We start from the raw sequence: 24052 nt of genomic DNA on the forward strand, positions 1-24052 counted from the left end.
GATGCTACGTCTGAGGAGAGGAAGAAGAGGAATAAGAAGAAGGAGAGGAATAGAAGCAGGTCTTCGTGGCTTCCTGACCCAGAGAGGAGATGGCCTGTCCAAGGCTGGTGAAATTAACACAGAGAAAAAGGAAGATACATAATCATTATTGGATGGATAGTATGTCTAATTTCGTGATTGAATTCTTTAAAGCATAAGATTGTTTGATTGCTTGTTGATCTCGGTAGTTGGGATCGATATTCCATCAATTAAAGCTAGCTTAAGCCATGGATTAGCATTTTTGTATTGACCTCTCAACCAAATTGGCTTGATTTCATCATATATATATATATATATATATATATATATATATATATATATATTGTATGCCAATTGCTTGATCAAGCTTCGTACCTAATCAGAATTCATACAGTACATTTCAAAGATGAACTCTCTCTCTCTCCCTATCATATTAGTTTCCCACTTTCCCTTCAAGTTTCATTCATTCTAATTTTGTCGCTTGCTTCTAAATAAAGATCAAACAATTCTGACACGTAATCAGACGTGCTCTATGTTCTAGTTTCTAATTTCAATCGATCTCTTGGTGGGTATATGATTAGCTTACTATGAGTTTCTCGGGGCCTTCTCTTTTGAGGGGGACGTACTACCAAAATATATGTAACAACCAACATTATCCATTATTGTTCGTAAATTATAGCTTTCTCCTACTAATTATAGAGAGATTCTTTTTCCAACCCCCACCCCCCAAAAAAAATAATTATATATATATGGATGTTCAGTTCGTGTATTCGATCCGTTACCAACTTGTGGGGACTCAAAAACTCAAAACATTTCTTCACCCAAGAACTCCACCGGCGTTGTTTATAAATGAGACGAACGACCTCCTCGTTACCAAACATCCACCATCTTATTGGCTTCCACGTGTCTCGCGTGTATGCGAGTACTAAGCTAAAGTCGTACATCCGTAGCTCACAGCTGATACGTTACTGCTGGTGAGGTAATGGAGCCCTGCCATGTGGCGGTTCACGTTTGTGGCGAAACTGCCATAAAGGAAAAAGGTAATGCCTGTTTTACGGAAGTACCCCCGAGGATTTTTACAGGGCTTTTTGGTCCGGAATGTCGTAATTACCCTGCCGGACAAAGCGTCACCTCACCATCTCAGTGAGGTTACCTCTTCTTTCTTGTAAAGTAGGATTAAGCTTAGACTCCAAAATTAAGTCAGAAGACAAAAAAAAGGTACTAATCTTAATGACAATCGCTAGTCTCGTCCCAACCTTTTAGCTACTTTTACGTGACAATTATGTGTCTGCTTTTGACACAATCTAGGTAATGTAACCTTTTTATTTATTGCATTTGGTTCATCATTGACTATTGTGTGCTGTTTTCGGTTCTTGTTTGTCTGAGCATATCATGATTAATCCTTGTTAGAACGAGATTAATTCTGTATCGAGTAGTAAGCATTTGGCAGCTAACATAAGTGAAGTCTTAACTAATTTTCCAGCCAAATGTACAATTTTTTATTCACTGGCGGTGACTGTTATAACTCCCAGTGACCGACACTCATACAGCCAAAGGTCATCCTCGTAAATTTAGCACTCGATAGAGGGTAAGTAAAAGTAGAAAAGGCTTAAAGCAACTCTTGTCTCGCTAGTCGCTCCACCCTCAAAGGGAAAGCATTCTCGTAAATTCCACTCAATTTAAGCCCCCAATTCTTCCACCGCTGCCGAACGAAGGCCGAAGCCCATCCTTTATCTCTCCAATATTTTAATTGTATTTTGAATAAATAATATAATATGAATCCCTCGTTCGCCACGCTTGCTCGCCAAGACATTCCACTCACCGTCGCTTTCCCGGCAATGCAAAGCTCTCGTTAGAGAGAGAAAGAGAGTAACTCTCTCTCTCTCTCTCTATAAATTTTGAGCTACCCACTACATTCCAAAATCTCCTCTCTCTCTCTTCTAACGGACACTACTCTTGTTTTTTTTTTACTAAGAAGGGCAAGGAGAGCGCTCCATCGCCGGCGGAATGGCCGGGGAATTCCTCGCTGAGGAGACGGCAGTGCTTGGACTCAAAGTCTACGCTCTGATAGCTATCTCAGCTGTGGCCATCGTCGCCGTCGCTGTCCTTGTTATCCTCTTCTTCCTCTGCTCCGGCGATCGACGCCGGTGGAGAGAATCGCGTGTAAAGCACTCCTCCGGCCTCATCCCGATTTCCTCGAAGGAGGCTAAGGTGATAGAGGACGTCGATCTCGGATCCCACGGCGAAGAACAGGAGATGCCGGCAAAGGAGATGTTAAGAAGATCGAGGGCTTCGTCTTCTTCGGCAGCGTCGTCGTCTGAGGCGGCAGCGGCGGAGAGGATGGGAAACATAGGTTGGGGGCGGTGGTACTCGATGGCTGAGCTGGAAGAGGCGACGGGGTGTTTTAGTGATGGGAATGTGATCGGCGAGGGCGGTTACGGGGTTGTCTACCGAGGCGTTTTGCCCGATCTCTCTGTCATCGCCATCAAGAACCTCCTCGATAACAAGTGAGTTATAATTTTTTTCTGTTAAAAGGTAACAAATCTTGCAATGCTGGAGATATTCTTCTCTCTTTCTTTTTTTCCTTGCTGTAGTATAAGCTATGTGGTTCCTGTAATGGCGATGCTATAACTAGAATTAGGTATAATAAATGTGATGAACAATATACTTCTACAGGAAGGTAAGCAGATCTAGTGTTATATCATGCTCGAAAGAACAGAGAGGTGAATTTTTCTCTCAAAAGAAAGAAACTGGAAGAGGGCTTCTAGAGTTTAGCTTTCTCTATTTCTAGTATCTGTCGAATTAAATAAATGTTGTCTCTTTTTAATTTATGCTATCATAATTTGGGACCTATCGTTGCCCTGTTTCTGTTGTCAGAATTGAAGTCCCACAAATAAGGAAAATTTTGCATGTCTTTGTTGTTATTGCTTTGTTCTACTCTAACGGTTAATGTTGGAGAGCCTTGTTTATAGGGGTCAGGCAGAAAAGGAGTTCAAGGTGGAGGTTGAAGCCATTGGGAAAGTTAGGCACAAGAACCTTGTAGGACTTATTGGCTACTGCGCAGAAGGTGCTAAAAGGTAATCTTATGTCGGAGCGATTATATACAGTCTGAATTGAAATCTATCAACTTAGTGTCGTAATTCTACTTTATGATTTCCTACTGCCGATGCAGGATGCTCGTATACGAGTACATAGACAATGGGAATCTGGAGCAGTGGTTGCATGGCGATATTGGGAGAATCAGTCCACTCACATGGGACACGAGAATGAAAATTGCTGTTGGAACAGCAAAAGGGTTAGTTTCTTTGTGATTTTAAAGAAGATAATCGAGGAACAAAAATCAGATAGTTTCATAGAATTAGTGATCAAAGAGAGTGAAGTCAACCTCATGGAAAATAATCAAAATATATATGTCTGCTATTTACTGCTAATTAGACTATTCTTTATTTTATCTTCACACGTGGGATAAAAGATTATAAAACTTCTATTAGGTCAACATTGTTCCATCTCACAATGGCTGAGCATTCATCTTTCATTGGTAATTACAATAGTTTCATGTATAACAGTGGTCCTAAATATTAACATCACAGCGAGCCTCCTTTAGGAAAAATGGTGATAATTTAATAAGATTGGCACAGAAAATGCTCTAAATGCATAGGCAAAACAAATATGCATATGTATGCTAGGTTTTGGATACTTCCCTTCTCTGATTATGCTATTTTCATTAACTTTTCCAAATATGCAACATTCAATTACTTCTGAAATATTGTCATCGCAGAATTGCATATTTGCATGAGGGATTAGAGCCCAAAGTTGTGCATCGAGATATTAAATCCAGTAACATCCTCCTGGATAAGCACTGGAATGCTAAGGTATCAGATTTTGGACTGGCAAAGCTTTTGGGGTCTGGCTCAAGCTATGTAACAACACGTGTCATGGGCACATTCGGGTATGCCTATACCTTATTTTACTCAAATATTTCTTCCCATCACCAGTAGCCTTTCTTGTCTTGTTTATTCTCGGGAAAACTCTATCTGTTATATGTAAAGCTTTAGTATTTTCCATCTTCCCCTGAATGTTTGGACAGGTATGTGGCTCCCGAATATGCCTCCACAGGAATGCTCAATGAGGGGAGTGATATATACAGTTTTGGGGTTCTCTTAATGGAAATAATATCAGGCAGAAGTCCAGTGGACTACAGAAGGCCAGCTGGAGAGGTTAGTGTGTCGTTAGATCTAACAATGCACGGTAAGCGTATGTAAAACTTAGCGAAGTAGTTTAATTTATTTGCAGGTAAACTTGGTAGACTGGTTCAAAGGAATGGTTGGAAGCAGGCGTGTGGAAGAAGTAGTAGATCCATTAATTAAGGAGCAACCTTCACCGAGGGCACTGAAGAGAGTTTTGTTGGTCTGTCTTCGATGTATAGATTCAGATTCTGAAAAGCGGCCAAAGATGGGGCAAATTGTTCACATGCTTGAGGGAGATGAGTTCCCTTTCCGGATGGTATGATCATCTACCGAAATCTTTCAATTAATATAGTTATTTAGTAATTTCTAGTTCAACATATACTCTCAACGGAAAGCATATAACCCTAGACCATCACAAGAATCTGTATAGGACTAATCAGTTCACTCTATTTAAAAGTTGGCAATAATAGAATATAACCTTTACAGTACAACTAGATGCTGAGATCATTGGCTCGATAAGGGCTAAAGCCGCTAAACTTATCATAGATTTGGTAAAATGCATAATTGATATTTAATATCAGGAAACATATATTGACAGGCCAAACGTCAACCCTGGATTACCTGTTACTAGACCTAAAGTGTTGCCAGAGCGCAATTTATGTACTATAGAAATAGTCTTCTAGATGTCGCAGAAAGAATTAATGTCGAGTCTTGAACGGTGTTAAACTTGGGTTGTTTGATGAGAGTAGTCTACTTGTTATTTTAACTTGGGACTTGTGGGAACTCATATCATGCTATCATCAGTCATCTCCTCTATACAATGGGTATCGACAAAGGATAGAGTTAGAGACGATAACTTTGATTTGAATTAGTACCAGACAAATAAGTAGAAGAACCAATGAAACATGATCCATCATAAAAATTAGTACTTCATCTTGGATTATTTATGTTTATTTAACATCTTATACTTGCCATCAAAGTGCAATCTTACGTTATTATTAGCACTTCTGGAACTTAATGTGTTATATGGTATATGATCATCCATTTGCCATAGAGGAGCAATCAAACTAGCTTTCTATGCTTTACTTGAAAAAAATGTACTTCCTTCGAGTTACTATGCTGTAGATTTTTCTGGAGGCACCTGACAAGGCTAAACTGTTGCAAGATAGAATTAGCTATAGCACAATATCATTACCACAGACAAAGCACTATTTTTTTCTTTAAACGTGATAAGCTATAAGTACTTTGGCTAGAAATTTAGAACCCTTATTTGTAGTTTCTTTTGGTTTCTCGACTATTATAATATATACTTGGGATAAATCGGCACTAATTTTCATGATTTTAATTCTCTTTTATGTGAGTTGCTCAAATCTAAAAAGTTTGGCAGATCTGTACCAAACGTACATCCTTGTTTGCTAATTTTTTTCGTCCTTTAGATTGTTGTGTAGATGTGTTATTTGATGTGTTGTTGATATTTGCTAAGTTCGAGACTTGTCCATATTTTCTCTCCATCTTTTTCATAATCTTCTGATCAAAGTAAGTAATATCTCACCTACAGAATATCACTAAAAAGAAACGATGTCCAGCTCTCATCAACTAAGCTTATTTTGTAATTTCTCAAAAAACTTTACTTATTTCAAAGCCAGCTATTTTGGATACCATTGGTTATTGAACTGGTGAGTCTTGGACTCTTTCAGGAACACCGATCGCCACGAGAAGCAAATCCGAACAATTTAGCTGCAATGACGAACCGGCTCACAATGCTATCGGAAAATGTACGAGCTGCCGATTCCGAGAGAACATCGATGTGGAGATGAGTGAGTACATTACAGATGAAGGAAGAAGAAAATATCTTCTTTTCCGTGTAAATTTTTTGTTTATTCAAACAAGAAATAGTCTTTATAGGAGATACTCCTAATCATCTGTCAGTTAGCCCACTAATTCGGTCAGTTCCTCGTGGATATTTGGGTTTACAATCGTTTGGTATCTTAAATGTATCAATAAATGCTGCCTGATATATCTGCTGTCTTGAGTTGCAAGATTATCGTATTTTATTTGATTTCATACAATTGTTGGGGTAATACATCGATACATACTATTTAAACTGTTGCTTGAGTTGCAAGATTGTCCTAATCTTGCTTGTTTCATATAATCTTTCTTTTCTGGGTCTATTAGTTCGATTACTGATCGAAGGCATCAAACATAATATATCAAAGAATTAATATACGCTTACAGAAGATTCGCTTGCTGCCTACGAAAGAGAAAAAAAAAAACAACTTAAAATTTTAAAAATCAAACAAAGACATCCCTTTTAACTCGTATTTTTCTCCCCTTAGAGATGAATACATTCCGAGGTCTCTATTACGACCAAACTTTGTGCCCCTAAATACATATAGGAAAGCATATTACATCGAACACAAGCAAAACAAAGATGGTAGAACCAAACAACTCCTCATCGCAAATCAAGTCCTAAAATTAACTCGGTGATGATATTAAAAGCTTTCAGTTGGTCGCTGCTTCCCTCTCGGCCGGTACCTTAGTCGCCGCTGCACCTTCCTGTAGATTCCTAGCTTTCTCCTTCTCTTTCACTTCACTTCCCTGCGACTTATCGTACTCTTTAATTTAAACACCATTAAACAACAATCCATTAGAAAATTTAGCCAACTCATAAAAAGAAATCAATACCAAGAATAATGAATCAATTAAACGTCATACCAGGATGGTTGACACTGTGCCCAGGATTTGCGATTGAATCATTCCCTCCATAAATTCCTCCGAATCCTTCTTCATCTGAACGCGTGGCATATCCCTCTCCATATGAGTCGGACATCACATCCCTTCACCAGCACAAGGTTTTTATCGAGGATTAAAACTATAGCATCATATGAAATAAGTATTTACCAACTTTAAATCAAACAAAATATTAATCACATACCTGGTGGCCTTACGGGGATCGTACTCTGGAGTAGTTTCCTCCATCCCCTCTCGATCTCCCGGAGTGGGCACGCAGCAGAAGGTGGAGTTTGCTCTACGGGAAACCGGACACAATCGGTTAACGACGCGAGGTTTAAACTGGACAATGGATCCAATTCCAGGAGCTCTAAGGAGCATCATACGATAAGTATCATTAAAGCCCAAAGGACGTTGGTGTCGATATAAATAAGCCCCTCCATGGGAGTAGCAGTGAAGCTTCGCGAGAGATCCACGTGTGATAGTGATGCAAAGCTCGCCGGAAGACACGTAGGGCGTGGACCTCCGTATGTACTCGAAGCATCTCACACGTAGCATCCACCGAATTCGGAGAAGATAAAAGAGTGAGGGAAACAAGTGTTAGATATTTTTCCTGTAAACAGTACTCCATATATTTCCGCTCATGAGACATTAGAATTTAAAAGAAAATATTTGAATCAATTAGTTATCTTATATTCTAAGGTGACTTTTGACTAGTACAAGAGATACTTATTTATGAGCAAATACTCATATTAATATTTTAATTAAGTCTTATATAAAGTAAGATAAAATTATACATATTTTCTAAATAAAAATTTTAGTACAATTAATATACTATCTTTTCTAAGCAAAAATTTTAGTATAATTAATTTACTTACAGTTAATAATCAAATACAAAATTTACACAAACTTCTTCAAAATAATAATTATATTTTATCATTAAAATAATAAAATATGAGTAAAATTATAGTTGTATCATATTTACATTTAAGATATGATATAGTTATTCTTAAAAACTGTATATAGGAACTAAACAAGCCTAAATATCTCTAATATTTTTTGTTTGTTTTTGGAGAAAAGTAGACGACGTTCAGTTATAATTATTCGGACGGTAAGAATCTCTCACCAAAAAAATAAGCCAATTTTGCGGAAGAGACATTGTTCCAATTATAATGAAGGATGCTGAGGATACCTCACAAATGCAAGAATACTACTCTCGATCCCCTCCATTTGCTTTCCTAACGCAAGAAAGAATTTCTAGCAAATCTCCCCACGTTTTTAGCTTTGCCTTTGTCAGTTTGTTCGCGTTCAAGGTACTAATGGACGAATGCTCTTTACTCCTTCCAACCTACTCATGAGAAATGTGCAATTTCGCATAGATTTATTTTAAATACACGCAGAACGAATTTCAAAATTATCGATAGTTTGAAAATTAAAGGATCCCGGTGGATTCGAACCACCATCCTCCCAGGAGATTGGAGCAAAAAGTAAAAGCCACAAATTCCCGAGCGCTCTACCATTTTGAGCTTAAAGATCCATTAGCAAAATCTGATTTCAAGGAAATTTTGGTATTCTTTTCTCTTATTACACTTTCTTATCTCGTACGAAACTTTAGCTTTAAAAAAATGCGCCTATCCTATTCGGCTTTTGATCTTCGTCTAGAAAACTAACAGTGCATTACAACGAAACTTCTCCCAGACTATCAGTTTAGAGCTACCGCAGATCATTGTCAAAACAAAATTGTTAAAGCTAGTGTGAGAGTCGATTCATGGATATTGTATATCAGAAATGACAACGAAGTTCTCGCACATTGATCCTCACCAAACAGAAGCACACCATATTAATATCCAATCTCAGATTGCTTACAATTTTCAATCTAATTGTGAATCATCGAAAACAGATCATACCAACAGCTCATAGTAATAAATGAACTATTAATTCATAATCACGCTTGTAAAATATAGCTATACTACAAACATCACACTAGAGGTAAAACTTGTTACTGTGAATTCGGTTTAATATGTCGTCTGATTTCAAGATTAGATGGAATAGAATCATTTGGTTTAGCATCTAGTGTGGATTAACCAACACAAACAAAAAAAATTTACATCGTCACGATGCCTCTCAAATTAAGATAAAATTGCTCTAAGTCATCAACATATCCAAATTTTAAAGCGAATAAGTAGGGCAAATATTATAGCAGGATAATTCACTAGAAATAAATCAAGAAAAATGATAAATGTGGTTAACAAACTATACACTAGTCAACGAAATTACATAACCATCACCAACTCCGACTCTCCCAGCAGTTATGGGTGATGAATGTCCATAAACTGAAATCCAACCCCAACTGGCGAAAGGATGATTTATATGAATATATCAATAAACTACTAAACTTATACAAGAGTGATGTAAAAAAAGCTTATACACTAACAAACAAATATACTATACTTTTATCACCAAACATAGCATAATAACGGAGAGATTAACATCTAAACAGGATGATCAAATTAGTATTATTATGTGAAACGAATAAAGATTTAGCCTTTGCGGGAAGAAAGAAAATAATGAAGAAAAATGATCCGGTGGAGATAAAACTCTTATGCAACAGTTTACTGGCAGAAAAATTAGCGGAGAATAGTCGATACAAAAGATTGTAAAGAGGCGTACTTCGAAATGTGCAGTCCATTGAATACGTTCTTCGACGCCGGGTAATGGAGATAAATTGACTTGGCAGTCAACGTTATAATTGTACATGTAGAAAGGATTCATTTCTTCCCAGAGTAGAAGGTTGGATGGTAGCAGTTAGATCCCACGTTCTTACCCTATTCACAGCCAAAAAGAAGAAAAACACTAAAAAAAGAGGGAGAACCCGGGGGAAGAAAAGATTTACCCCCGTGCGATCTCCCCCAAGAGAACACCAGAAAGAGAAATTTTATTAGGTCTTCTTGACCTGCCATGCGAGCGCACCCAACATGGCAAAGGCCGATTAGAACAATAAAACTCCAGATCTCAGATCCCTAATCATACCTTCCCTCAATCGCGTCTGCCTATCTCGCAGATACATCGATTTATTTCCAATAACAACATATAAAAGAATCAACATGTGATATACTCCGTCGTACCCACATAGATCTAACATCCCGCTCGATCAACATCAAAATATCCGGTTATTGAAACGATCCGCCGTGATGCTTAGATGATAGATTTTGTTTCGCGCCACACTGCAAGACAATCACCGAACAAGAACACAAGGAACTGTATGGCAATAAACGATCAAGAAATAGCTCGAGCAAATCAATCTGGCTTTCGATCTCTGAAATGATTCGGAATGAAAAACCAAAAAAGCCGACGAAATATAGATATAAGATTCAACAAATATCACAGTTCGGATGAAATAATACAAAAAAAATCACCAAATAAAGATGGATTAGTAGATCTGAAAGAATAAAAAGATATCCAGCATAAGTAGAGAAAAAAAAAATTAAAAACCAACTTGGCGTAAAGAGAGAAGAAATGGCGCAAATAAAAAATCCATGCGGCGGGGAGAAAGCCGGAGAGAAGGCTCCATTTATTAAGGAAGCAGATGAAATCAACGGCCAAGATGTATCCACGTTTAAAAGACTAATTGACACTTTGAAGCGGAGGTAGTTGTGGTCAGTTCCCTCGTGGAAATGGCCCACCGTTTTATTCGACTGTCGCCAAAACTGAATTGCGTCATTGCTTGCGTCACATGGGAGTTGAAGGATCGTCTGCTCCTAGTATGTAGGAATTCGTTGCAGTGGTAATACTTGGCGCTCTTGTATTCTTGATATGAATTATTCATGAGAGAGAGACAGAAGCCACGTATCCACCTGTTTAAAGAGTAAAGAGGGGGTCATACAGGCGATCTACGCCTTCTTAACGCGTTCGAATCATGACAGTTCACCTCAATTCTAATTATGGTTTTTTCCATCAAAAAAAAAATTCTAATTATGGTTTTGGGCTCTCGATTTGAAGGTTCATGGGCCTCCGCTAATCTGCTAACGTGCCAATTAATCACAGGCCTTTAAGTTTGATTGGCCTGCTTGAGCCTGTTATAATAATTAGAATCCAGACCTTGGCCAGGGTCAAAAATGGCCCATCCTTATTTCATTTATATTTTATGTCCTTAGGCAATTCAACTTGAACTATAGAAGTATATCTTTTTGCTACCTTCCATTTCCCTACTTTCCACCTAAACTCCGTTCCTTTATTCCGCCCTACAGAGTACAAACTATCGGCTGGTAGGGAAACCCATGATTCACAAACTCATAAAAGCAAGTGGTGGACTTGAAAGAGGAGGGAGGAACCAGGAAGCACTTAAACTAAACAAATATTGCATTAACGCAAGAAAACAACCTTTTCCCATAATGTCACCCACCTGAAGACTTGACTGTATAATTTACACGTAATATGGAGATTTCGGGAAGAAAGATTTTTAAAACATTCCTCTCTCTAAAAGTGCCTATGGCTTGAATGTTGTCATGTCAGACCTCTACATTGATATGGTACCGCAGCGATTTCAGCGCCACGAGGACACGGTGAGGAGTGGACGGCCCTCCCAAGCGAGGGAGAGGAAACCCGGATCCGACTCCACCAGTGTGTACTTTGCACTGTAGTCGTAGTTCCACAGCAGAAGCTTCGCTTGGCTCACCGCGTAGTTGCTGAGCGGCACGGGCTGGAGGCCGCACCCTTCCATCAGAGCCCTCCATTCATCTCTATCCCCCATCCTGTCCGTACGATCCGGTCCTTCTCCCGGGCCCAGAGCACTTTGGATCCGATGGCCGAAGACGAACCGCTCCACCCGGACCCGCTGCGCGGAGTCGCGACTCATGGCCGGTTCAAGGGAGTCGAACACGGGTGCGTAGTAGGCGAGAGCTTTAGCGAATCGGTCTACGAATCCGACCCGATTAAGGTTAACCTCGTACTCTCCTAGAGTCACAACTCGGGGATGGAGGGATTGGGCGATTCGGAGAACTCGGTGGACTGCCTCGGGCGAGTCGCCGAGGAGGTGGTACAGCTGGACCATGAAGTTGACGGCTACGGACTCGTCCGGGTCAATTCGGAAGGTCGACTGCGATAGGCCATGGATTGGGGTTAGGATGGGAACGAACTCGAAGTCGAGGTCGAGGAGCGCCGCGAAATCTCGGAGGCGGGCGCCCGTGGCGGCGAGGGATGCTGCGGGAGAGGCTCCGAGCAGCGGCGAGGGGATGCCGGAGATGCGGATCTGGGTAGGTTTTCCGGCTGACCGGGTGGCGAGAGCTTGGAGAAGCGCCGCCCATTGGATCCCTTGAACGATCCCGAAGTCGACGATGTGGATCCGAGTCGCCGACTCGGTGGCTTCGAGGATCGCCTGATTCGCGGTCAGGTGGGCGAACTTGGAGTAAGGGCAAGCGTCGTTTAGGATCTTGTAACAAAGTGTGAACTCCTCCGGCGAGGAATCGTATGACGTCGACGCCGGAGGCGGCGGCGAGAAGGAGGAGGCGATTCGGCGGGACAGTGCCTCGGCGAAGTAGAAGGCGACTCGCTCAGTCGGATCGCCGAGTTCGGAGGTGGATTCTTTTATTTTGGCGAGTGATCTGGCGGCACGATCCGGTTCTGATTCAGCGATCCTAGCGCATTCGAGGAGAGATTTGAGTAGCGGTGGTGATGTAGACTTCGGATCCCGGTCTTGCGGGATGGATCCAGTATCCTTCTTCGGCTGGGAAGGCGGAGCCGGCGGTGGATCGAAGGAGAATACCTCGAGCGGCGGCAGAGGCGGCGGACTCGGCGATCGGACTGCTGCGGGCGGTGCGATCTTGGCCGCGTCGGAGAAGATGAGGCGGTTGATCTCGAACGCATCGGAGAAGAAAGGAGGGAGATCGACGCCCGCAGCCGAGCCTCCCTGCCACGCGTCGCTCATCAGGTCCGAGCTCTCGGCAGGGGACTCGCCGATGAGACTCTCCATCCACTCGTCGGAGTCGAACTCTTCCCCCACAGCGACGGCCGCTGCGGAGGCGGATGCGGAAGCGGAGGAGGACCCGAAGTCGGAGAGGCGGAAGGGAGCATGGTCAAGGTGAGCGAGAAGAGGGGGGAAGGGGAGAGAGGCTTCCATGGCAAAGGGATCGGAAAAGGGGAAGTGATGGTCGAAGTAGGCGTTGTCGTGAGGCGGCCATGGCGATGGGTTTGAGGAGAAGGGGTTTAAGGAGGGGATTTGGTGGTGGTGTTGGTGTTGCAGTTGCAGTTGCTGCTGTTGTTGCTGCTGCTGCTGCTGTTGCTGCTGCTGCTGTTTTTGCTGGATTACTTGTTGGGCGATGGCCATTAGATTTCCGCTATCCGCGCACATGTAAGCCATTACAACAACTCACCTCTCTCCTTCTCGATCACCACCTCTCTTCTTCTAAGCATTCGAGAGCCAAATGAGAGGCTGGAATTGGGGAGTAGGAAGGAGAGAAGCAAAGGCGAGAGTAGAGAGAGTACTACGGGATGAGTGTTGGGGGGTCGATGTGGTAGTAGCTATCGTTTTTAAAAAAAAAGGGACGGTGCGGAACAAGTAAAAAGAGATAAATGGAAGAAAAAAAAAAAACAAGAAGAAGGGAACTTGGAAAAGGTGGGGTCCACGCGAAGCACACCAACCAAGGTAGAAAACCAATAGGAAAGCATCGCAGAAAATTACGAAATAAATTAAAATTGGCTAGGTGGAGTTCGAACCCACGAAAGAGATAGAGCCCATGAAAGAGATAGATGAGGAGAGATTGATAGAGAAGAGAGAAGAGTTGAAGACAGACAGCCTATTATAGAAAATTTGCACTCTTGTCCCCCCTCTCTCTCTCTCTCTCTCTCTCTCTCTCTCTCTCTCTCTCTTATGTCATTCATTAGCTTTAGTTTCACAGATTACAGGGCTTCACTGCTTCCTCCCCCCAGCATGGGGTCGTGCGCCCATCGTGACGTGTCACTCCACTCTTGCCTCTCCTTGGTCCGCGTGTAAGGACCACGTCCAGCTATTCAACTCGACACGTGGTTTACCGGCCCCTTCCCGTTCCCCCTTCCCCCTTCCCCCTTCCCCCCTTCGCCCTCACTAATCTATTCCACCCCCTCGAACAGCCAACATTGTTTCCATCCAACCAGGCCGCATAGTAACAGTACCCGGTTGGGGTCGTAGGCCCTAACTGCGACGTAACCCCCGATCGAAGCGGCGGTGCCCAAAATGTAGTAGTCTCCACTTTTCCAGTTCAATCCCTCCCTCCCTTATTATCTCCGATATTTTTCCATCCACCCATCGAGTTCAATCATCAACATCACAAGGAGTGGAAATTAATAACGAAGCCCACCTCACCTCACCTCTCCTCCTGCTCTTTTCAGTTGCGGTAGTCAAAAAGCGCAGCCCAGCGAGAGGATTACTCGCTCCACTGGGAGGAAGCCAGATTCGCAAACTCGTCGGCACTCAAATGTACGTCCCAATATCAACCCTTAAAAATGTCTCAGACGGTGGATTAGCTACGACGCGTAGGAACTTCTATGCGACCGGTTCGTGCAAGTGTAGTGGAGTGGGCCCCGATTCCCCAAGCCCAACAGTTCGACTGTTAGGTTACGTGCTACGTCATTGGAGCATGCAAGTGGGCTCCTCAGGTTGCCATCTAACCAGCAAGTAGCTGCTCTTTTTTGGACGGCACCTGGGCCCTCTAATTCCTGGCCGCATGATAGCGATTAGGACCACCAATATGGACGTGATCAGGTGTGATGGGGATGCCGGGGCCCCACCCAAGAGCGACGGCTCACAAGTCACAAGCCGAGTGCTTCTCCCATTTCCCGTAGATAACCAAAGCCACAAGGGATAGCTTGCTACTGACGCCAACCCCAAGTCCACTCCTCACTTCCTAATCACAGGGTGTTTTATATAAAATTACTTGCTGGATAATAATAATTATTATAATTTTGAGTTAAATGAGAGTTAGACGAAACAAGACGTCCGGACGTACCCACAAGTATTATTGCAGCAATCAGCGAAGCCGAGTTTGGAAATAACGCAGCAGCTTATTATTATTTTTTTAAAGTATTAATATAATGATTTAACTTAGTAGCACCTTTATAGCGTGAGGAAGGTATTCGTTTCTATTATTAGGTGCGGAAGTGTAGACTTCTCATAATCGCAAAGATGTCGTCGTGTAGCGCTGCATTATTATACAGGGAGGTGGGGTACGACGTCGCCGCGTGGCCACTCGCTTGCAGTGAAGTTGACGGCCCAGCATTTGCCTCGTTGCTTATGTGGGCCCCCACATATAAAGCCCAATCTTTTTATTATATATATATATATATATATCTCCCTTATTTCTCCAATTGAAGTGTACAATCTTTCTCCCGGAGTCGTATTCACATGGATGTGCTCAGCTACGTTGGGCAAGAAAGGTACTGCGGGGAAGAAAGAAGAAGAAAAAAAATCTCTTTCCATCTTGAACCAAAAGATAGGTTTTTAGTCCTTTTTTTTTTTCTTTTCTTTTCCTTTTAAGCTTCTTTTAAGTTGCTTTATATCCACACACACGTAAATTTGGTTTGGTGCATCTGGTTAATGTCAATTCTGGTTACTCTCTTTGAGCAATTCCTTTTCACATTATGATATCTCGGTGGCCCAAATTATCGAAATCCAAACAAGGCCCAGTCTTGGCCCAATTACTTTGAGACAGTGAGATATATATTATAAGTAAACCTCAAGATAAGACTAGTATTCTTTATAATCCATCCAACTTCAGAACATCATGAGATTATACAATATAAACAATAATACAGAGAAGGCACATTTAATCACCTATCCTAATTACCTTTCTTACGGAGGATAAGAATGGCCGATATCTTGGCGACTAGAATATTAATTAAAAACTAAGACAAGGAACTATCTATAACGTAGGGGAAGGGAGAACTGAGAACAGAACTAGAATTGAAGTGATCCTATATATACATCCTCATCTTCTTACCCTCCACTCCCTCATCGAGGCCATGATGACCTCCAATGGCGAGTCTATACAACCCAAATGGCCAATTTGCGACTTTGGCTTGTGTCGATGGATGCCTACTACGATCTCACCATTCTATCTCCAATCTTTGCTAATAATTGATGTCATGTGATATTCTTAAAGACCTTTATTGGTAAACCTTTTTTGAAGTCGAGAAATGGGAATGCAAAAGCTTGATCAGGCTCAGCCAGCTCCCATCGGAATTTTAGCACAAGGTGGTGCAGGAAAATGGCAATCTCGAGCTTGGCTAGCTCAGACCCTGCACATAGACGAGGGCCTCCTCCATATGGCATGAAGTTGTTGTTGCTTGTTGCCACGCAACATGAGCAACTCTGCAACAAAAATAATAAATAAATAATTAAATAAAAGATAAATTATATTTTATAAATACTTTACGACATTATATCATCTCATTTCACTGGAGACATATTATCAGATCATGTCATGTTTATATGCTATTGAAAGACATGGCGTGCTAATTTTTCTTTTCTTTTCTTTTTCTTACAAGAAAATAGTAACGTGCCACCGATATTTCGTACAAATCAAACATGGCCATCCCCGTACATAAGATGGGCAGATGGAGTGTATCTCGCGATATGCCACCCCACATAAGATGGGGTGGGCCATGCGACAACGCCTAATGATGTCCATGGCCATGGACATCCCCATAGCTATATATATATATATATATATATATATTTATTTATTTATTTATTTCTTACCAAGAATGAAAAAGGAATACACTTAATTAATTATTAATTAATCCTTGGCATCCCAAAAGTACCCTCGTAGAACAAATAAATGATAAGATGCACTAGTGCAAAGGAACAAGGATGTTGTTCTCCAATTATTCAATCCACATACGCCTTTAGTCCTTCCAGGTGTCCTACTTAGGAAAAGTAACAATAGTCTAAATTTACCTTTTGACCTTTGACTACCTAGGGAGGGGAGATCTCTCTTGATATGATCATCAAGTAATTTAATCAGGTTAAAATTTGAAATCTTTTTTGTAAGGCTAGAGCCAAATTTATATTTATTACTCGACATAGCCAAGTTACACGTGTGCAGAACTAGTCATTCTCAAGTCGAACTTCTTGGTATTCACGTGACAACTCTTGATTGGCCCAATTTAATGGGTTGTTCGTTGCGTGGCTCATACGTTTGGAATCTGGATGCCTCTAATATAACAGATTAGATCGGAAACTAAGGAAAATAAATTCTCCAGCCTATCTTAGGTTGTGTGTTCATTTGTTCTTTAGTCCTTATGGAGCTGTCATTACATAGAAACCTTTTTGGAATCTAATATGTGTGCCTATCTCTATACTTCTATAGCTTTGGATTGTAGTTTAGTCTATAATTTTCATATTCTCTAGTGGATGTGTAAAATAGAGAAGAAAGGATAAAATCTCAATTAAAATAATAAACGTGCTATGCTATGTGGATTATGACATGTTGTGACGAGGACTTAAACCCCCAAAAAAGTAATAAATTTTTTAGTTGCATGCACTGCGAAGAAGAATGTTGGAAAGAATCACGAGTTATTCTACTACGACAAAGCCAATTAACGCCATGACCGAAGTCTTAACGTCGTATGCAATAATTATCAACATTAGATGGATCGAATGGACAAGGAGTAGTAGTAGGTGGTGTGGCAACAGAGTAGTAGTAGTAGTAGCAGTTAAAAAATTTGCTTCGTTTAGCCGCATAGAGAATTAACTTAGTAAAATATCATACAAAGTTTTATCTACAATAAACTATAATAAATTAAATAGAAAATTAGTCAAATGTATAGAAAGAAGATGGGTGTAGGCGTAGCGTTCTAACCTTCCATCTCCATGGATTAAACTGATGAGGATCTTGGAACAAGGACGAATCCAGATGAACTGCTGCCAGAACTGGGAGAATTTTCCAACCACACGGGATGTCATATCCTTAAAGAGTGCCAAAAGGTAAACATAAACATCATCTCCGTCAGCTATATTAACAAATAATCCACCCTCTGCTCTTGGTGAATATTATGTATTAAGAGGTGGACATTTACCGACCTTTGTACCGCACATCTCGAATAGCTTTCCTGTGCAAGAACCTCACTACGTTCCCCAGCCGCAGTGTCTCGTTAATCACCTTCAGAGGAGAAAATTACATAAATTAATTACTTAGAACTAATAAAAAAATTATGGATTTGATTTAAGATGGTACAGCTAAATCTTGCATATAGATCCGCCAAATTTTAATATTTTCATTTTGACCACTAAGACACGGCTACAATATTTGGAAGGTTATAGATTCATATGCAATTTCTGATACTGTGTGAAGTCAGTAATAACTAATTATTGATAGAGAATGATGGGTTTAATCTCTCTCTCTCTCTCTCTCTCTCTCTCTCTCCCCTTATTTTTTAATGTTGTAACACCTGCAACTTTTAACTTTTGTTTCTTAAACAACAACAACAACAACATCAGGGAGCTTACACATTGGGTGAACTCCATTTGCTTATAGTCTTCCCAGCTCAATCGGCACTCTCCTCTTTGCTTCTTCTTCGCAGCAATTTCATAGTGCTCCTCCTAAGCAAAAGGAAATAAGATATATTTATTAAGAAATAATATTCACATCTAAATTTACGAATGTGAAGGATGCTATCTAAGAAATAAAGTTTTACCCGCAATTCTTGCATGGCTTTCGGGCATGCTTCGAGGAAGAAGATAGCTAGAGCTAAAGCGATCGATGAGGTCTCATGTCCGGCAAACAGCAGACTGAGTAAAAGATCAAGAATTTGCTCTTTCGAAAGATTAGATTGTTTTAAGGCCCATCCAAGGAGATCATCTTCCTCTATTATTTCTCGTCCATTGCTTGTCTTCTTGTTCCGCTCTTCCATTTTCCGTTCGATCACCGCGAGAATAGTAGATCGCGACTGGTCATTAAAAGTGATCTATAATTATTTTGATAAATTTATGTTACTAAAGTTACTACGATGGCAGCCACACATAAAAGCTAGCCCATTGATATGCTGATGCTCAAGGAGTAAAGCTTGGTGATCAATGAGGAATCCCTTGGCCATCATGTATAATTATGAGGTGGGTCATCTATCTTTTGATTTTATTAAATAAATCTGAGCCCTTAAAATGAAAGGCAGGCGAGAGCAATGAATCATTGAATGCGACCTCGTGGCAGTAAAAGTGCCAACATTTTATGTGATCACACGCACGATAAACATATAAACTGGTCATCTGAGTAAAAAGATGAAAGAGAAAAAGAAAGTGTTCTACGAAGAGTCGGGGATTAAGTATATGTTATGTAAGTTTGTACCCGAACATAAGATATAACTCAACAACATGCAAAGATTTGGTCGATTTTATTCTACAACCGTGACAACTGTCCCAATAAAAAAAGTTCACACAAGTGCTACAATATGGAGTTCCTCCTGAGCTAGAGCATAGAATATTTGATACCTTTAGAGCTTTCCAATATGGAGTTCCTGGAAAATTTAGAGGAGCAGAAACCACTCCTTTCATGAAGGTTATGTACTCTCTTCTCAACTTCTCCGTCTCGGCCTCTCCCGGATCCATACTAATTATATTCTTCGCCATCAAATTGAATGTAAACTGCATCGATCACAGATATATATATATATAGATATGCTTATAAAATTAATGAGCAAGAATATACTACTGAGAGAGAGAGAGAGAGAGAGAGAGAGAGAGAGAGAGAGAGAGAGAGAGGGTATACCTTCTTGGCTTCCTCTTGGGCGGAGAAGGGCGAATTCTCGGGCCAGGAGGCGAGGACGAGGAGGGTGTGGCGTTCGACTTCGGGGAGGAGAAGAGTCCTAAGTCTAACATTGCTCATGAAGTTGAGCGATATGGTCCTCATCTCTCTATGCATCTCTCCTACTAAAACTAACATCGACCATTTCCCAAGTATCCCTCCAATGCTCTTCGGATAGCTACACTCGAATAGCCTCCCCTCGTTTTGTAGTACGAATCGATTCAACCCCGCGTCCGCCGACACTATCGTCCGCTCGCCGAAGAGATTCGATCGATAGATCTTCCCGTACCTGAGGAGGAGGAGGACTAAAAAGGATGAGACAGAATTCAATCCAACACTAGCTAGCTTTCCATGTGAAGAATTGGGGTACCTTGAGATATGAAGGTCCATGAATTGGCCGATGGAGGTGGCGGGATAGGACTTGAGATAGGCGAAGGTTTCACCGATGAAAGGCCAGCCTATGGCGCCGGGAGGGAGGTTGGGCTTCTTTGATCTACCACTCCATCGAATGATGTTGGAGTAGAAGAGGAGAGCTAGGAGAGCAGGAGGGAGGAAGAAGAGGAGCTCCCTCAGTATGGAGATCATGGGAGCCAAGTAGATAGAATCTAATTGGAGGAGGAGAAGGAGGATGATAGCAATTGAGCAAAAGCTGAGGTGGGTTGGGTTTAGATTTAAAGGACTCGCTTCGCTTCTTCTTCTTTTTCTTTCTTTCCTTTTATTTTTTTTATTTATTATTTTTCTTTTTCTTTTCAGAGACAAGTAGTTGAGAAGAAGAAGACTAAGAAGGGGGGGAAAAAAAAACTCTACTTAATATGGAATTGGCTGGAAAGTCTCAATGTCTCTCTCTTTTTTTTTATATATATATTAGTGGTTGTAGTTTAATTGCGACGGGAGCTAATTGGGTTGCAAACTGCAAAGGCGAAAGGGCCAAAAGATAAAAAAGAAAGAAAAGAAAGGCATATTAAGAGAGGGGAGTGAGTGCTTTGAAACTGGTGCGGCGCGGGTGGGACCCGCAGGAGCGAAGAGGGAGTGGGTGGCCCAAGAGCTCGGGAGCCGGGATGACGGCCCTTTGTTTTTCTCAACGTCTCTTTTCAATTTCTTTTTCTTTTGTAGCTTATCTTTCATTAACCTTTTTCCCTCTATTTGTTCTGTTTAATACCAGCTAATGATTCATCTTCTTTTCCCCTCTCTCTTGCACTTTACTGTTTTACAGTGATTAAGCTGATTGAGATTATTAGGATTGCAAACTAGCTTCCTTAGTCTAAGAATGATCAAACGCTGAGTAACGGTAACCCCAAGGATGTTTTGATCCATGTTTAGAACTTTAAGGATCAGCCCTCAAAATCTCATCATCAATCTCCCGTTTAAAATGACACACCACCCTAATACGAGTAAATTGAGCTGGACCCAAAACCAAACTATTTAGAATCAAAGCCGCCATTATTTATTTATTTATTTATTTTAGGTATGGAAATATTAATGACAAGTTAGCATCAACTCACTGCTGGGCTAAAATCTGATATTTTGTATACAATTAGTTGACACATTCCTTTATACAGTTAGCATCGATACAGCGCATAGTATCCAACCATTTGTGAGTCAAACTTTAAAAGGCCACATAATAGGATACAGCAACAGGTACTTTTCCACGTCATTCATTGCAACCTGCCGTCCAGCTTTGCACCTAATCCACGCGTGTGCTCATGATTGGTGCTCTCCTTTATCCACCAAACCAAATCTTTGCCGACCTCCTGCATCACCCTAATCCGTACCCACACCGACAAAACTAAACCCCAAAACCACACCTGTCCAGATTGCTCGCCATTAGTAAGAGGTTACATTCTTGGGTTCCCGAAGAGGTTGGCGAGTTAATTTTTCGTTAGGTTTAGTATTAAGATATGAAAGACGTGCCATCCGGATGCCACCAAGGAGCCGTGCAGGGGAGCCACTCAGAATTCGACACGTTTCGAGTCCAATGATTGCCCCCTCGTGGAGCGGAGTTGGAGGCTCGGACGTGGGCACACGTGCATCCGAGTTAGTTGCAGTCTCATTAAACAGGCGTGGGAGCCCTTGAGTTTTTCTTTTATTTTTTTTTAAAAATAATAACTTTCTTTCTTTTCCTTTTTATTTTCTTTATTCCCTTTTAATTTTTTTATGATAATACTGTAAAATAAATGAGTTTTCTTTTAAGAAAAAAAATAAAATAAAACAGAGTCGTCACTTCTCTCGAATCTTCTATAAAAGTTGAGTCTTTGACTTGTGGTATGGGTGCCAAGCCAACTACTCTAAAACTAAATATAGAATGACATTATCATATCAAACTAAGTCATGTATTTAATGGATACCAAAACTATCATATCATTTGACATGAGTGGGGGTATACCAACCAACACGATCAGGTCAACTCAACCATATCGACAGTCTACATACACTCCTAGTAACTCTTCATAAATACTTCTACATCTCCTTCTTCTAAATATATAATAAAATTATTCGTATAATGACAAGTTACTTGTGGAATGCATGATATGGCCATCCCAACTACTAGATGAACGGATGTGAGATTGATGTGTAGCCTGGTGGTATAGTGTGGAGTGTGAACAGTGTCAGTTGGCCCCCAAGAGGAATAGTATGATCTTATTGATAGAGATAGATCACGTATACAAAATTTGGACTCATCTTATCACAGGCTTATCGCTGGTCGAGTCAAAGGCGTTTCCTTTTCTCAATGTTGTCTTCTTTTAAGGAGGGCTTAATTGCACGGGTATGGGGAGATCTTGTCTTATATATTTCCACTCCTCTGGATAACGATATATGGATAGAAAAGGTTATCGACAGCTAGGGAGACAGGGAAATAGATAAGCTTGAAGGGAATTTTGAACGCTTTCTACGAGCGTATCCAACTGATCAGAATATATACGTAGCTGTGGTTTCGGCTTATAATCGCACGAAATATTATTTATTTTGTTCGTTTTAAAGATGTAGACATGAACATATCTAATCCTAATTACATGCATGTTTTCCATGCATGCCTTAAAGCTGATCATGTCCATGTCCATGGCCGTGGCCGTGGTCGTGGTCGTGGCCCCCGATGCCTTAGACCTTGTTGGTTGATCTTGACCTACAAAACTATACAACGTGCAACAAAGACCATAACGGAAGTCCCAAGCTGGAGTTATATATATGTAAAGAATTGGGGCCCATTTCGTTCTTGTGGCTATCATTGCAGGGAGCCTCGTTTCACAAAAGAGACTAGTTGGGTGTTGGATCTTTGGCACTTGGCTTTTCTATTCTACGTCCTGGTAAACTTTTTTTTTTTTTTTTTCAACTTCTTCCACACACACCCCCCGATCTCAATCATGGCACTCGTGCTATCTGAGAGAGAGAAAGAGAGAGCTCACAGTGTCATGCGTGAGAAAGTGAAGAAACTTTAATGAAAAATTTCCTACATGGGCTCCTCAAATCGTTGCTTATGGCTACAAGGATGAATTCTTGAATAAGTAATGTGGGCCTTGGAGCAGTGGAGAGATGGGAGTTTACAATCATAACTTTGAATGATACATACCTTCTTTTTGACTTGATTTTGTTTGTATATATTCCCTTCAAATTTTCAATCTTATTTGTGTCAAAAAGAATCATAGCACCCGATTCAAAGCTTTGTGCACTGGGATGCCCTTTTCTCGCAACCCACACGCAAACCTTTGTGATCAATCCACCACGTACTAAGGGTTCTTTTAATTACTCACAGATGGTGAAGGATTAGTTTCAGCGTAGGATCCTTTTCCAGGCATTCCTAACTAGACAAAGCACAAGATTTAGCTAGCTTCCTCCGTTTTATTCTAATGGCATTAACAAGTTCACCACCACCAGAAGGATGAAGGGTCGCCATCATGGATGAACAAAACTAGTCATGACAACAACAACAAAAAGAGGCAAACCAAAAGACTCCATTAACTTTGCTTTTCTTTTTTCTTTTTACCACATTGGACTTTCTGGATCTCAGCAGGCATTAGACTGAAAATAAAGAGGATGAGATGAAATGGGCCGAGAAGCTATGATTATTAAACCAATATCATCAATTAAAGGTGGGGGAAAATGTTGAGATGTGATCTCGAACTCAAGACAACCATTGGGTGCAATCTTATCAGACACTATTTTGCAAAGCTTGACAACTAAGATAGGGCAAGATACCGGGCATTTATCATAAGGAATGGCCTTTTGTTGTTCATCTTTTCCCACTTGAAAGGTGCTTTCTTAAGCACTAAAGATGAAATGAAACTTAATTGAGCAATTCAGAGAGGCATGTTGTCATTATAATATATTGCAAGGTAAACATTTCTAGCTTCT

General features: G+C 40.9%; 4 protein-coding genes across 5 annotated transcripts; 1 reads left to right on the forward strand and 3 right to left on the reverse strand.

Annotated features, from left to right (window-relative positions):
* Positions 1-1658: 1658 nt before the first annotated feature.
* Positions 1659-6274, forward strand: LOC140787652 (probable receptor-like serine/threonine-protein kinase At4g34500). The gene is made up of 7 exons (XM_073136693.1): positions 1659-2525; positions 2991-3095; positions 3191-3313; positions 3797-3967; positions 4106-4235; positions 4312-4521; positions 5903-6274. The coding sequence occupies exons 1-7, from the start codon at positions 2026-2028 to the stop codon at positions 6020-6022; spliced, it is 1359 nt and encodes a 452-aa protein (XP_072992794.1). The 5' UTR covers positions 1659-2025; the 3' UTR covers positions 6023-6274.
* Positions 6275-6488: 214 nt separating this feature from the next.
* Positions 6489-7561, reverse strand: LOC140787653 (uncharacterized). Its single transcript, XM_073136694.1, has 3 exons — positions 7141-7561; positions 6921-7042; positions 6489-6820 (listed from the first exon to the last, which is right to left on the reverse strand). Exons 1-3 carry the CDS (start codon positions 7491-7493, stop codon positions 6708-6710), a joined length of 588 nt encoding a protein of 195 aa, XP_072992795.1. The 5' UTR covers positions 7494-7561; the 3' UTR covers positions 6489-6707.
* Positions 7562-11276: 3715 nt separating this feature from the next.
* On the reverse strand, positions 11277-14216 carry LOC140787651 (scarecrow-like protein 4). Its single transcript, XM_073136692.1, has one exon. It carries the CDS (start codon positions 13288-13290, stop codon positions 11479-11481), a length of 1812 nt encoding a protein of 603 aa, XP_072992793.1. The 5' UTR covers positions 13291-14216; the 3' UTR covers positions 11277-11478.
* Positions 14217-15627: 1411 nt separating this feature from the next.
* Positions 15628-20450, reverse strand: LOC140785473 (steroid (22S)-hydroxylase). 2 transcript variants are annotated; one of them, XM_073133305.1, is made up of 8 exons: positions 20076-20450; positions 19670-19994; positions 19393-19545; positions 18603-18854; positions 18415-18507; positions 17989-18067; positions 17768-17874; positions 15628-16275 (listed from the first exon to the last, which is right to left on the reverse strand). In XM_073133305.1, exons 1-8 carry the CDS (start codon positions 20288-20290, stop codon positions 16048-16050), a joined length of 1452 nt encoding a protein of 483 aa, XP_072989406.1. In that variant the 5' UTR covers positions 20291-20450; the 3' UTR covers positions 15628-16047. The 2 variants fall into 2 exon arrangements, with proteins under 2 accessions (XP_072989406.1, XP_072989407.1); XM_073133306.1 differs by lacking the exon at positions 19393-19545.
* Between the last annotated feature and the right edge of the window lie 3602 nt (positions 20451-24052).

This window comes from Typha latifolia, chromosome 4 (assembly GCF_019914945.1).
Source record: "Typha latifolia isolate L0001 chromosome 4, TyphaL0001v2, whole genome shotgun sequence".
In the NCBI taxonomy this organism is placed as follows: domain Eukaryota; kingdom Viridiplantae; phylum Streptophyta; class Magnoliopsida; order Poales; family Typhaceae; genus Typha; species Typha latifolia.